This window comes from Astyanax mexicanus, chromosome 7, assembly GCF_023375975.1.
Source record: "Astyanax mexicanus isolate ESR-SI-001 chromosome 7, AstMex3_surface, whole genome shotgun sequence".
Lineage (NCBI taxonomy): Eukaryota > Metazoa > Chordata > Actinopteri > Characiformes > Acestrorhamphidae > Astyanax > Astyanax mexicanus.
Window position 1 is genome coordinate 15,155,001 of NC_064414.1, and position 14,944 is coordinate 15,169,944.

At 44.0% G+C, this 14,944-nt stretch overlaps 1 protein-coding gene across 3 annotated transcripts in view; it reads right to left on the minus strand.

The window, feature by feature from the left end:
- The window catches only part of arfgef3 (ARFGEF family member 3), a 150,691-nt gene that overhangs the window by 47,511 nt on the left and 88,236 nt on the right, over window positions 1-14,944 (minus strand). For 2 of the 3 annotated variants that reach the window (XM_049481297.1, XM_049481295.1), the window contains exons 15-16: window positions 8,321-8,428; window positions 3,883-4,098 (exon numbers count right to left, since the gene is read on the minus strand). In XM_049481297.1, the coding sequence (XP_049337254.1) occupies window positions 3,883-4,098; window positions 8,321-8,428 (324 nt within the window). The remainder of the gene's footprint in view (window positions 1-3,882; window positions 4,099-8,320; window positions 8,429-14,944) is intronic. The other variant, XM_049481296.1, reaches the window with a different exon arrangement.

Genomic DNA, 14,944 nt, shown 5'->3' on the forward strand with positions numbered 1-14,944 from the left:
ACACACACACTAAAAGCCTCACACACCGTATAAAAACTCAAACTCTGCAACACACACACACACACACTAAAAGCCTCACACACCGTATAAAAACTCAAACCCTGCAACACACACACACACACACACACACTAAAAGCCTCACACACCGTATAAAAACTCAAACCCTGCAACACACACACACACACACACACTAAAAGCCTCACACACCGTATAAAAACTCAAACCCTGCAACACACACACACACACACACACACACTAAAAGCCTCACACACTGTATAAAAACTCAAACCCTGCAACACACACACACACACACACACACACACTAAAAGCCTCACACACCGTATAAAAACTCAAACCCTGCAACACACACACACACACACACTAAAAGCCTCACACACCGTATAAAAACTCAAACCCTGCAACACACACACACACACACACACACACACACACACACACACTAAAAGCCTCACACACCGTATAAAAACTCAAACCCTGCAACACACACACACACACACACACACACACTAAAAGCCTCACACACCGTATAAAAACTCAAACCCTGCAACACACACATACACACACACATACTCAAAGCCTCACACACCGTATAAAAACTCAAACCCTGCAACACACACACACACACACACACACACTAAAAGCCTCACACACCGTATAAAAACTCTAACCCTGCAACACACACACACACACACTAAAAGCCTCACACACCGTATAAAAACTCAAACCCTGCAACACACACACACACACACACACACACACACTAAAAGCCTCACACACCGTATAAAAACTCTAACCCTGCAACACACACACACACACACTAAAAGCCTCACACACTGTATAAAAACTCAAACCCTGCAACACACACACACACACACACTCTAAAAGCCTCACACACCGTATAAAAACTCAAACCCTGCAACACACACACACACACACACACACACTCTAAAAGCCTCACACACCGTATAAAACTCAAACCCTGCAACACACACACACACACACACTCTAAAAGCCTCACACACCGTATAAAAACTCAAACCCTGCAACACACACACACACACACACACACACTCTAAAAGCCTCACACACCGTATAAAACTCAAACCCTGCAACACACACACACACACACACACACTAAAAGCCTCACACACCGTATAAAAACTCAAACTCTGTAACACACACACACACACACACACTCTAAAAGCCTCACACACCGTATAAAACTCAAACCCTGCAACACACACACACACACACACACTAAAAGACTCACACACTGTATAAAAACTCAAACTCTGTAACACACACACACATACACACTAAAAGCCTCACACACCGTATAAAACTCAAACCCTGCAACACACACACACACACACACACACACACACACTAAAAGCCTCACACAACGTATAAAACTCAAACCCTGCAACACACACACACACTCTAAAAGCCTCACACACCGTATAAAAACTCTAGCCCTGCAACACACACACACACTCTAAAAGCCTCACACACTGTATGAAAACTCAAACCCTGCAACACACACACACACTCTAAAAGCCTCACACACCGTATAAAAACTCTAGCCCTGCAACACACACACACACACTAAAAGCCTCACACACCGTATAAAAACTCAAACCCTGCAACACACACACACACACTCTAAAAGCCTCACACACTGTATGAAAACTCAAACCCTGCAACACACACACACACACACACACTCTAAAGCCTCACACACCGTATAAAAAATCAAACCCTGCAACACACACACACACACTAAAAGCCTCACACACCATACACAAAACTCAAACCTCACTACACACACACACACACACTATACACAAAACTCAAACCTCACAACACACACACACTATACACAAAACTCAAACCTCACAACACACACACACACACACACACACACACACACACTATATACAAAACTCAAACCTCACAACACACATACACACAATAGGGCTGCATCTATTGATTATTTTAGAAATCGAGTACTCTACTAAACAAGAAATTTCACTTAATAATAAATGACAAATTGGTTTAATTTTTTAATTCATAACTAGGGGTGTCACGATTCTCTAAATCCTCGATTCGATTTTATTTCTGATTTTAGGGTCACAATTCGATTCGATTCGATTCTCGATTTTCTTTTTTTTTTTTTACAGCAGAGAGGCCTATGCCAGTTTCAGATTAGTCTATGGTCAGTCATTGGTTTGATTCATTAGATTAATACACCACATTAGGCACTAATGGTCAAATTTAAATAATTTAATTGATATATATGTAATGCTATCTAGTGGCTTTTTTTGGTAGCAGCAGTGTGCACATAAAATAAATAATAAAAAAATACAGGAACAGTCATGTACAAAATAATAGAACAATTAAAGCCTTAACAAACTGAACTCTATGCTACTATAACAGTTAAATATGAAAAATAAGACTTTAAGACTTTTTCAGTCCCTGAGAATGACGTTATTTTCTTTAATAAATATATATTATTAACTTTATCTGAGAGAAAGATGCTGCTTAAGGTACCAAAACTATTAACATATTTGGGGCTAGACAAAACAACTGTTATTTTTTACTTTTTCAAGTTTTTTTTTAAGAAGATGAGAATGTCCACATTCTCTGGAGAAAGGGCTGCTCATTGAGCTACAGCATGCTGCACCATTTGCATAGCGCGCTGCGCCATTTGCGGGAGGGATCGTCAATCCTCTTTTTGACTTTGATGCTCGAGACCATGACATAATTTCGATCAATTTAAAAGAAATATCGAAATCGTGACACCCCTATTCATAACATACATTTCCACACTGCAAACACAAATAGAAATAAATAAAACTAGACAAAACTACCACAAGTAATCATTTAATAATTAATCATTTAATAAATTAAGTTGTACGTATTAAATATAGGGCATTAGTCAATTAAAGCAGCATAAACATTTGCTTTATGTTGTGCATCTTAGCTTCTCAACAGCGGAGATGTCATTAGTCCTGCCAGTAATGGATAGGGAATGTTTTCATAAATAATAAATATTTCAGGACCTGTGAAATAATTGTGACAACAAAAGTACAGAAACATTTTGTTGCTGTTTATTCACGTTTTACACTACTCAGATCCAATGAATTGACATAAGTGACTAAATGACATTATACAATAAGTTCATGCCTGTATGTTCCGACCAGAGTAACTTTAGCTCAGCTAATTTTAACATGTATTAATTTATAAACTCCACAGCGCTGTGTTTACTGTTTGCATAAAGCCTGTATTAAGTCTAGAACTTGTCTCCGTTGGAATAAACTAACTACACATATTAGACAGTATCAATAATAATCAGTGCTCCACAGGGCTGTCATTATGTTATTAAGGTACATTAATGTTAATCTCATTGATTTGTAATAAGTTAAATTTACCTGATATCCACTCCAAAAACCTCCGCCTCCTCCACCTGCTTCCTGTGCGTGTGTGACGTAACGCTAAGCGCGCTGTTTTACATTAAATTCCGTGCTCTGCGTTTTAAAATTAATTAAACTTTTCCTCGAGGCACAGAAAATTAATCAATCAATTTTTTAAAAACAGGTAACTCTAATTACTCGAGTAATCGTTTCACCTCTAAAAAACACACATACACACACACACACACACATACATACACAAACAATACACAAATCTCAAACCTCACAACACACACACAGACACACACAAACACAGAACACAGTTCAACACACTACACTGCACACTTTATACAGTACAAACACAAACGCACACACTCTGCACATTAAAAAAACAACACGTGCAATATAGTCACAGAAATACTCTTGATTACAAACTGCAGGCTCTTACCTAGAGCACAGCTGAGCGCAGCAGCCTTGCGCAGGCCATCCAGGCTGAGGCAGATGGTGTCTCTTTCTCTCTGGTTCTGTACCTTCACCCCTTCTGCACCAAGGATGAAAGCAAGGCCTCGTGAACTGCCTGCCATGCGGCCAGTCAAGGGTGTGGACAGGGTATCGATCAGGTTTTTCCAGCAGCCAGTCAGGATGTAACGGGCAAACACCACACCTGAGAAAAAGAAGCACAATTTCTTCATTTGTGTGCATGTGCAAGACCAGGCTGCAGACAAACAGGCTTTACTGACACTCTGCGAGCTAAAATGAGACATTAACTAGACGCCACTGCATTCAGACTGTCTCTGTCCCCCAAATTAAAAATACACGATAACAAAACTGTAATAAATAAACACTTTCTTTTAAAGTCAAACTAGCACTGGATGTTAATCTACACAGTTTTTCTTCTGAAAACTGTTTATTTGGGTGAGTTTATTTACAGTAAGCCTAGACTCCCAAATTTCTCCAGAACTAAGGCTGGAGCATTAGCATTAATAGCTAACTGAAAGTGCTGTTCGTGTTCCATTAAGCCAGGGTGATTTTTGCTAACGGTTTGTTTCTTCGCTGAACCGCTGGATGTCCAAGCGGTGTGCAGAAAATCATGTGGGCTTTATAGATAACTGGCTACAGTTCGAGGTCAAGCCTAGTCTTTTAGGTAGGGATGGTGTCCACCCCACGCGGGAGGGTGCTGCCTTACTTTCATGCAGCATAGCTCATAGTCTTTTAGCTAGTCGGCAGAGTAGTGTTAGAAGCTGCTGACAATCCAGAGCCGGGACCAGGCCGCAGACAGAGAGGCTTAACCAACCGTCTGTGAGCTGCAAAGAGACGTTACCAAGATACCAATGTATTCAGACTGTATCTGACCCCCGAGTCAAACAAAAACATTGAAAAACTAAAACAGTCAATCTAAATAACTTAACTTATATTAAACAATCATATCCAGACTGTAGCACACAAGTTCTTCCAGATATAATTAAACCACTGTTAATGATAGTAAACTCATCGCTCACCCTGGGCCATGTACCCAAAGCCTTTAAAACAGCTGTAATTAAACCTCTGATCAAGAAACTTAATCTTGATCCTACTGTACTGTCTAACTATAGACCTATTTCAAACTTACCGTTTATTTCTAAGATTTTAGAAAAAGCTGTGGCCAAACAACTTTGCTCTTACCTGCAAAGAAACCAGAGCTATGAAAAATTTCAATCTGGATTTAGGCCTCATCATAGCACTCAGACAGCTTTAGTTAAAATAACAAACGATCTACTTACAGCCGCCGACCAAGGCTGTGTTTCCCTACTGGTACTTCTCGATCTGAGTGCAGCCTTTGATACAATAGATCATACAACACTATCCTTTTAGAAAGATTAGAGAACATGGTTGGTGTAACTGGAACTGCATTATCATGGTTTAAACCATACTTAACCGAATGCTACCAGTTTGTGAGGATAAATAAATCAACCAATCAATTAACTCGATTAAAAGTAGAATTAGAATATAATAGAAAAAAATAAAAATTAATTAATAAATAAATTAAAAAAATAATAATAAAATGAATGATTATAATTAAGTATGGTTTAATTGACAAAAAATTAAGATCAAAAGAAAGAAAGACTAATACAACAAAATGAGTTAAAATGAGCTAAAACTAACTTGTACATACAATAACACACTAAAAATTAAAATAAATAAATGAACTAACAAAAATAAAAGCAATAATAATACAAATAGTAATAACAATTAAAGAAAATCTAAATAAGTTAAAAAGCAATAACACAAAATTATAATTATAAAAAAAATAAAAATAATAATATAATAACTATAATAATAATAATAAAAAATAAATAAATAAAAATAAAATAAGGAAACAAAATAAAAAGAGGAAATAATAAAACTAAAAGAAGAACTAAAATAAAATTTAAGAATAAATAAGTAAAACAGGAACAGGCTGTCTGAAGGTGGTTAGATATTAATAGTTTTAAATGATTTAGTGACATCAGTGAGCTGAGGAGTTTTAGAGTGTCCTGTAGTGAATTCCAGTTCACTGGTGCACTGTAGCTAAAAGCAGATTTTCCCAGTTCACTAAAAACTTTTGGAACCTGGCAGCTGACCCAATCACTAGATCGAGTCAGATAATTACTGTTTTTTACATTCATCAATGAAGTGATGTATTCTGGCAAATGACCGGAGAGTGTCTTATAAATAAAAATGATCTGTCTTCCAGTTATACTAAGGTAAGATATGAAATTACACAAGGCTCTATATTAGGACCGTTATTATTCACATTATATATGCTCCCACTGGGCAAAGTTATTAGAAAACAACATGATGTGAATTTTCATTGTTATGCGGATGACACCCAGCTCTTCATATCAGCCAAACCTGATGACAGAGTGAGATTAAAGAAAATCGAGGATTGTGTAAAAGATGTGAAATTGTGGATGTCGCACAACTTCCTCCTATTAAGTAATGATAAAACAGAAATTCTCCTATTAGGCCCCAAAGCTGCTAGAAATAAATTATCAGACTTAATGCAAAATCTGGCCGACTTCTCCATCACACCTGGTTCAGCAGCTAAAAACCTTGGAGTTATTCTAGATTCAGATCTAGCATTCGATAAACACATATCTAATGTTACTAGAACAGCTTTTCTACACCTCCGTAATATTGCCAAGCTAAGAAATGCCCTATCACTGCATGACGCAGAAAAATTAGTCCATGCCATTAGTACAAGTCATGGTGTTGAAAGCAGATGTGAAGTCCGCAAAGAGCATATGGGCGTAGGAATCCTTCTGCTCCAGGTGGGTGAGGGCAGTGTGGATCTTGGAGGAAATGGAATCCTTTGTGGATCGGTTCTTCCTGTATGCGTACTGGTGTGGTTCCACAGTGACGTTGATGGTGGCTTTGATAAGCACTTTGTGACTATCGGAGTGAGGGATACTGGCTGGAAGTCATTCAGACCTGTCACTGCGGAGCTCTTGGGGACCGGAATGATGGTCGTGGTCTTCAGGCAAGTAGGGACAGCTGAAGATGTTCACCAGGACGTCCGAGAGCTGATCGACACAATCCCTTACCCCCCCCCCCAATCCAAACCTACATAGAACAGTGGTTAACCTTCCCTAAAGTGGCCAGCCAACCAAAATTACCCCAAAAGCGCAGCACAACTCATCCAAGAGGTCAAAAAAGGCTCAACAACAACATCTAAAGAACTGCAGGCCTTACTTGCCTCAGCTAAGGTTAAAGTTCATAACTCATGATCATAAGAAAGAAACTGGGCAAAAATGGCCTGCATGGCAGAGTGCCAAGACAAAACACTGCTGAGCAAAAAGAACATAAAAGCTTGTCTCAATTTTGCCAGAAAACATATTGATGATCCCCCAAATTTGAGAAATACTCTGTCGACTGACGAGACAAAACATTTTGGCAGGTGTGTGTGTCCAATTACACCTACAGTTACAAGAAAACGTATGTAAACCCGTTGGGAATACTTGAATTTTTGCATAAATTGGTCATTAAATGTGTTGTGATCACAACAATAGACAAACACAGTCTGATTTAACTAATACCACACAGAAAAATATGTTTGCATGGTTTTATTGAACACATGTTAACATTCACAGTGCAGGGTGGAAAAGTTTGTGAACCTTTGGATTTAATAACTGGTTGACCCTCCTTTGCAGCAATAACCTCAAGCAAACGTTTCCTGTAGTTGCAGATCAGACCTGCACAACAGTCAGAAGGAATTTTGGATCATTCCTCTTCACTAAACTGTTTCAGTTCAGCAATATTCTTGAGATATCTGGTGTGAATCGCTCTCTTGAGACAATAAAAACCTTTAAAACTGCATTTTGGGTTGTATTGTCGTCTTTGACTAATATTTAAATCTGTTTGATGATGTGAAACATTTAAGAGTAAAAAAAGGCAAAAAAAAAAAAATCATGGAGGGGCAAACCCCTGTTTATTAATCAATCTGATCCAGACTGTAACACCAGCACTTTAAACATAAATATTGGTTTACTTAACACAAGCTCTCTTAATTCACAAGCAGTGTTGGTGAATGAGAGTATAGCCGTTAAAAATGCATGTGCTGTGCCTCAACGAAACCTAGATCATGCCCAATAAATAGCTTCCCTATCACCCACCACAAATCAGTTGCTCACTGCCCAGTTTATGCCACCTGCCGTGGACATCAAAGTTTTTATGAACTCTAACTAGGATTTTTTTAACTGCTTCCGCTGCCAGTGTGTCCATGTGCCTGAAAATATTAGACATATGTAGATGTATAATGACTGTATAATGAATAACATTCATTTATAAGTTGTCTGAGCAGGGGATGATGGGTCCTTTATATATTAGCATTGAGAGTACAAGGTACACACAAACGCACACACACACACCTGCTATCAAGGTGTCGCTGCCATTTTTTTCACTTGTAAAAGGTGACTGTGTGGAGGCCCTTCGTATCAGCTGACCTCCAATAGTACTACTCCCAAGACCATCAATATCTAAAGAAAGAAAGAAAATTGAATAATTAAAACATTTTTAAAAATGTCTGCCTGACAATTTCACTGAACAAAATACTTCATCTCATGTTTATCCTTGAGGGGCAGGGAAAACAGTGGGAGCATATTATTTAACTACAAAAGGAAAAATTGTGAACAAACTTTAAATTGTCTTTTAAAAGTACGCTAATAACGTTAAAAAGTTAAAATGGTTGCTAAGCTGTTTCTGTCTGAAGAGTGGGATGAGTTGTTGCTATGCTATTAACTTTTGGCTAAACGTTAAAATTTCGCTAAAATGGTGGAATGTCAAAACTTTTGTCTCATACAGTAGTGTCCAAAAACATTTGGCTAAAAGCTAAAGTCTAAAGCTTTTTACTAACAACAGAAGTCCAAAAACTTATGCCTGAACTACAGCTAAGGTGTTGCTAAGCAGTTCCTAGGCGATTGCTAAGGTGTTGCTATTGTATCTGTATTGGCTGCTAAGATGTTGCTAGGTGGTTGCTAAGGTGTTGATCTGGTAACCATGGGGCTTGCTAAAGTGTTGCTTTGGTTTATGTGGTGGTTGCTAAGGTGTTGCTATTGTGTCAGTGTTGGTTGCTATGGTGTTGCTAGGTTGTTGCTAAGGTGTTGATATGATAACCGTGGTGGTCACTAAGATGTTGCTAAGCAGTTGCTAGGTGGTTGCTAAAGGGTTGCTAGGTGGTTGTAATGTATTGCTATGGTAACCATTGTGGTTGCTAAGGTGCTGCTATGGTAACTGTGGTGGTTGCAAAGGTGTTGCTAAGTGGTTGCTAGGTGGTTGCTAAGCTGTTGCTATGGTAAATGTGGTTGTTGCTAAGGTGTGGCTATGGTGTCCCTGGTGGTTGCTAAAGTGTTGCTTAGCGATTCCTAGGTAGTTGCTAAGGTGTTGCTAGGTGATGGTTAAGGTGTTGCTATGGTAACCATGGTGGTTGCTAAGGTGTTGCTATGGTATCCATAGTAGATGCTGTGGTGTCCGTGGTGGTTTGTAAGCAGTTGCTAGGTGGTTGCTATGGTGTTGCTATGGTATCTGTGTTGGTTACTATGAAGTTTCTAAGTGGTTGCTAGGTTATTGCTAAGGTTTTGCCATGTGGTTGCAAAGGTGTTGCTGTGGTATCTGTGGTGGATGCTATATTGTTTCTAAAGTGTTGCTAAGTGGTTGCTAGATGGTTGCTAAAGTGTTGGTAGGTGGTTGTTAAGTAACATATTTGCATAAATTGGGTTATAATGTGTGTTGTGTGTTTGGTGTGGTGTGTGGAGTGTGTGTGTAGTGTGGTGTAAAATGTGTGTTGTTTGGGTTCTGTTGTGGGGTGTAGAGAGTGTATGTCTAATCTTATGTGTGGGGTGTGTGATATGGGGTAAAGACTGTATGTGTGTATAGTGTTAGATCTGGATTTGGAGTGTGGGTAGTGTGGTGAGTGTCATGTGTGTGGGGTGTGATGTAGAGTGTGTATAGAATGTGTGGTGTGTGGAGTGTGCATGGTGTGTGAGTGTGTGTGTAGTGTGGAGTTGTGTAGTGTCGGTTGTTTGTGTGGAGTGTGCATGGTGTGTGTGTAGTGTGGGAGGTGTGATGTGGAGTGGCTGTGTGTGTGTATGATGTGGAGTGTGTGTGTAGAATATGTGGTGTGTGTGTGTCTTATGGGGTGTGTGTAGTATGGGGAGTGTGGTGTGGAGTGTGTGTGGGGTGTGTAGGGTGTGTGTGGCATCTGGTGGTTTGATGTGGAGTAGCTGTGTGTATGATGTGGAGTGTGTGTGTAGAATGTGTGGTGTGTGTGTCTTATGGGGTGTGTGTAGTATTGGGAGTGTGGTGTGGGGTGTGTAGGGTGTGCGTGTGTGGCATGGGATGGTGTGGGGAGTGAAGTGTGCAGTGTGTGCGGAGTGTAGTTTGGGTTCGGGTGGGGGTGTAAAGTGAGTGTGTGTAGTGTGGGGTGTGTGGTGGTGTGTGTGGTGTGGGGTGGGGTGGTGTGGGGAGTGAAGTGTGCAGTGTGTGCGGAGTGTAGTTTGGGTTTTGTTGGGGGGGTGAAGTGAGTGTGTGTGTGTGTGTGTGTGTGTGGTGTGAGTGTAGTATGGGGTGTGTGTGGTGTGGGTTGTTTGTGTGGAGTGTGTGTGTAGGGTGTGTGTGTGGCATGCGGTGGTATGGGGAGTGAAGTGTGTAGTGTGTGCAAAGTGTAGTTTAGGTTCTGTTGAGGGTGTGAAGTGTGAGTGAAGTGTGGTGGTGTGTGTGAGTGTGTGTAGTGGGGGGTGTGTAGTGTGGGTTGTTTGTGTGGAGTGCGGAGTGTGTGTAATGTGGGGTGTGTGCGCTTTGTGTAGTGTGGGGTGTAGAGAGTGTATGTCTGTAATCTGGGGTGTGGGGTGTGTGATATGGGGTGTAGACTGTGTTTGTGTATGTGTAGTGTGTGATGTGTGTGATGTGGAGTGTGTGTGTAGAATGTGTGGCATGTGGAGTGTGTCTTATGGGGTGTGTGTAGTATGAGGAGTGGGGTGTGGAGTGTGTGTGAAGGGTGTGTGTGGCATGGGGTGGTGTGGAGAGTGAAGTGTGTGTTATCTGTGGAGTGTAGTTTGGGTTCTGTTGGGGGTTTGAAGTGTGAGCGTGTGTGGTTTAAGTGTGTGTGTAATGTGTGTGTGGAGTGTAAGGTGTGGGTTCTGTTGGGGGTGTGAAGTGTGAGCGTGTGTGGTTTAAGTGTGTGTGTAATGTGTGTGTGGAGTGTAAGGTGTGGGTTCTGTCGTGGGGTGTGGTGTGGCATGTGTAGTGTGGGGTGTGTCGGTTCTGTTGTGGGGTGGTGTGAATGTGGGGTGTGTGTGGGGTTTGTAGTGTGGGTTCTGTCGTGGGGTGTGGTGTGCGTGTAGTGTGTGGAGTGTAAGGTGTGCGTTCTGTCGTGGGGTGTGGTGTGGGTGTAGTGTGTGGAGTGTAAGGTGTGAGTTCTGTCGAGGGGTGTGGTGTGCGGGTGTAGTGTGTGGAGTGTAAGGTGTGGGTTCCATCATGGGGTGTGGTGTGCGTGTAGTGTGTGGAGTGTAAGGTGTGAGTTCTGTCGTGGGGTGTGGTGTGTGTGTAGTGTGTGGAGTGTAAGGTGTGGGTTCTGTCGTGGGGTGTGGTGTGCGTGTAGTGTGTGGAGTGTAAGGTGTGGGTTCTGTCGTGGGGTGTGGTGTGCGTGTAGTGTGTGGAGTGTAAGGTGTGAGTTCTGTCGTGGAGTGTGGTGTGCGTGTGTAGCGTGTGGGGTGTGTGTAGGGTGGGTTCCATCATAGGGTGTGGTGTGCGTGTAGTGTGTGCAGTGTAAGGTGTGAGTTCTGTCGTGGGGTGTGGTGTGGGTGTAGTGTGTGGAATGTAGGGTGTGAGTTCTGTCGTGGGGTGTGGGGTGCGTGTAGTGTGTGGAATGTAAGGTGTGGGTTCTGTCGTGGGGTGTGGTGTGCGTGTAGTGTGTGGAGTGTAAGGTGTGGGTTCTGTCGTGGGGTGTGGTGTGCGTGTAGTGTGTGGAGTGTAAGGTGTGAGTTCTGTCGTGGAGTGTGGTGTGCGTGTGTAGCGTGTGGGGTGTGTGTAGGGTGGTTTCCATCATAGGGTGTGGTGTGCGTGTAGTGTGTGCAGTGTAAGGTGTGAGTTCTGTCGTGGGGTGTGGTGTGGGTGTAGTGTGTGGAGTGTAAGGTGTGAGTTCTATCAAGGGGTGTGGTGTGCGTGTGTAGTGTATGGGGTGTGGGTTCTGTCATGGGGGGTGGTGTGCGTGTAGTGTGTGTGGAGTGTAAGGTGTGGGTTCTGTCGTGGGGTGTGGTGTGCGTGTGTAGCGTATGGGGTGTGTGTAGGGTGGGTTCCATCATGGGGTGTGCGTGTAGTGTGTGGAGTGTAAGGTGTGGGTTCTGTCGTGGGGTGTGGTGTGCGTGTAGTGTGTGGAGTGTAAGGTGTGAGTTCTGTCGTGGGGTGTGGTGTGCGTGTAGTGTGTGGAGTGTAAGGTGTGAGTGCTGTCGTGGAGTGTGGTGTGCGTGTGTAGCGTGTGGGGTGTGTGTAGGGTGGGTTCCATCATAGGGTGTGGTGTGCGTGTAGTGTGTGCAGTGTAAGGTGTGAGTTCTGTCGTGGGGTGTGGTGTGGGTGTAGTGTGTGGAGTGTAAGGTGTGAGTTCTGTCAAGGGGTGTGGTGTGCGTGTGTAGTGTATGGGGTGTGGGTTCTGTCATGGTGTGTGATGTGCGTGTGTAGTGTATGGGGTGTGGGTTCTGTCATGGTGTGTGATGTGCGTGCAGTGTGTGGAGTGTAAGGTGTGGGTTCTGTCGTGGGGTGTGGTGTGCGTGTGTAGCGTATGGGGTGTGTGTAGGGTGGGTTCCATCATGGGGTGTGGTGTGCGTGTAGTGTGTGGAGTGTAAGGTGTGAGTTCTCTCGTGGGGTGTGGTGTGCGTATAGTGTGTGGAGTGTAAGGTGTGGGTTTTGTCGTGGGGTGTGGTGTGCGTGTAGTGTGTGGAGTGTAAGGTGTGGGTTCTGTCGTGGGGTGTGGTGTGCGTGTAGTGTGTGGAGTGTAAGGTGTGGGTTCTGTCGTGGGGTGAGGTGTGCGTGTAAGGTGTGGGTTCATTCGTGTGGTGTGCTGTGTGTGTAGCGAGTGGGGTGTGTGTAGGGTGGGTGCTGTCATGGGGTGTGGTGTGTGTGTAGTGTGTGGAGTGTAAGCAGTGAGTTCTGTCGTGGGGTGTGGTGTGTGTGTAGCGTGTGGCGTGTGTGTAGGGTGAGTTCTGTCGTGGTGTGTGGTGTGCGGGTAGTGTGTGGAGTGTAAGGTGTGGGTTCTGTCGTGGGGTGTGGTGTGCGTGTAGTGTGTGGAGTGTAAGGTGTGGGTTCTGTCGTGGGGTGTGGTGTGCGTGTAGTGTGTGGAGTGTAAGGTGTGGGTTCTGTCGTGGGGTGAGGTGTGCGTGTAAGGTGTGGGTTCTGTCGTGGGGTGAGGTGTGCATGTAAGGTGTGGGTTCTGTCGTGGGGTGAGGTGTGTGTGTAGCGAGTGGGGTGTGTGTTGGGTGGGTGCTGTCGTAGGGTGTGGTGTGCGTGTAGTGTGTGGAGTGTAAGCAGTGAGTTCTGTCATGGGGTGTGGTGTGTGTGTAGTGTGTGGAGTGTAAGGTGTGGGTTCTGTCGTGGGGTGTGGTGTGCGTGTAGTGTGTGGACTGTAAGGTTTGAGTTCTGTCGTGGGGTGTGGTGTGTGTGTAGTGTGTGGAGTGTAAGGTGTGGGTTCTGTCGTGGGGTGTGGTGTGCGTGTTTGTGTGGAGTGTGTGTGTAGGGTGTGTGTGTGGCATGCGGTGGTATGGGGAGTGAAGTGTGTAGTGTGTGCAAAGTGTAGTTTAGGTTCTGTTGAGGGTGTGAAGTGTGAGTGAAGTGTGGTGGTGTGTGTGAGTGTGTGTAGTGGGGGGTGTGTAGTGTGGGTTGTTTGTGTGGAGTGCGGAGTGTGTGTAATGTGGGGTGCGTGCGCTTTGTGTAGTGTAGGGTGTAGAGTGTATGTCTGTAATCTGGTGTGTGGGGTGTGTGATATGGGGTGTAGACTGTGTTTGTGTATGTGTAGTGTGTGATGTGTGTGTGATGTGGAGTGTGTGTGTAGAATGTGTGGCATGTGGAGTGTGTCTTATGGGGTGTGTGTAGTATGGGGAGTGAAGTGTGTAGTATCTGTGGAGTGTAGTTTGGGTTCTGTTGGGGGTTTGAAGTGTGAGCGTGTGTGGTTTAAGTGTGTGTGTAATGTGTGTGTGGAGTGTAAGGTGTGGGTTCTGTCGTGGGGTGTGGTGTGGCGTGTGTAGTGTGGGTTGTGTCGGTTCTGTTGTGGGGTGGTGTGAACGTGGGGTGTGTGTGGGGTTTGTAGTGTGGGTTCTGTCGTGGGGTGTGGTGTGCGTGTGGGGTGTGTGTAGGGTGGGTTCCATCATAGGGTGTGGTGTGCGTGTAGTGTGTGCAGTGTAAGGTGTGAGTTCTGTCGTGGGGTGTGGTGTGCGTGTAGTGTGTGGAGTGTAAGGTGTGGGTTTTGTCGTGGGGTGTGGTGTGCGTGTAGTGTGTGGAGTGTAAGGTGTGGGTTCTGTCGCGGGGTGTGGTGTGCGTGTAGTGTGTGGAGTGTAAGGTGTGAGTTCTGTCGTGGGGTGTGGTGTGCGTGTAGTGTGTGGAGTGTAAGGTGTGAGTTCTGTCGTGGAGTGTGGTGTGCGTGTGGGGTGTGTGTAGGGTGGGTTCCATCATAGGGTGTGGTGTGCGTGTAGTGTGTGCAGTGTAAGGTGTGAGTTCTGTCGTGGGGTGTGGTGTGGCATGTGTAGTGTGGGGTGTGTCGGTTCTGTTGTGGGGTGGTGTGAATGTGGGGTGTGTGTGGGGTTTGTAGTGTGGGTTCTGTCGTGGGGTGTGGTGTGCGTGTAGTGTGTGGAGTGTAAGGTGTGCGTTCTGTCGTGGGGTGTGGTGTGGGTGTAGTGTGTGGAGTGTAAGGTGTGAGTTCTGTCGAGGGGTGTGGTGTGCGGGTGTAGTGTGTGGAGTGTAAGGTGTGGGTTCCATCATGGGGTGTGGTGTGCGTGTAGTGTGTGGAGTGT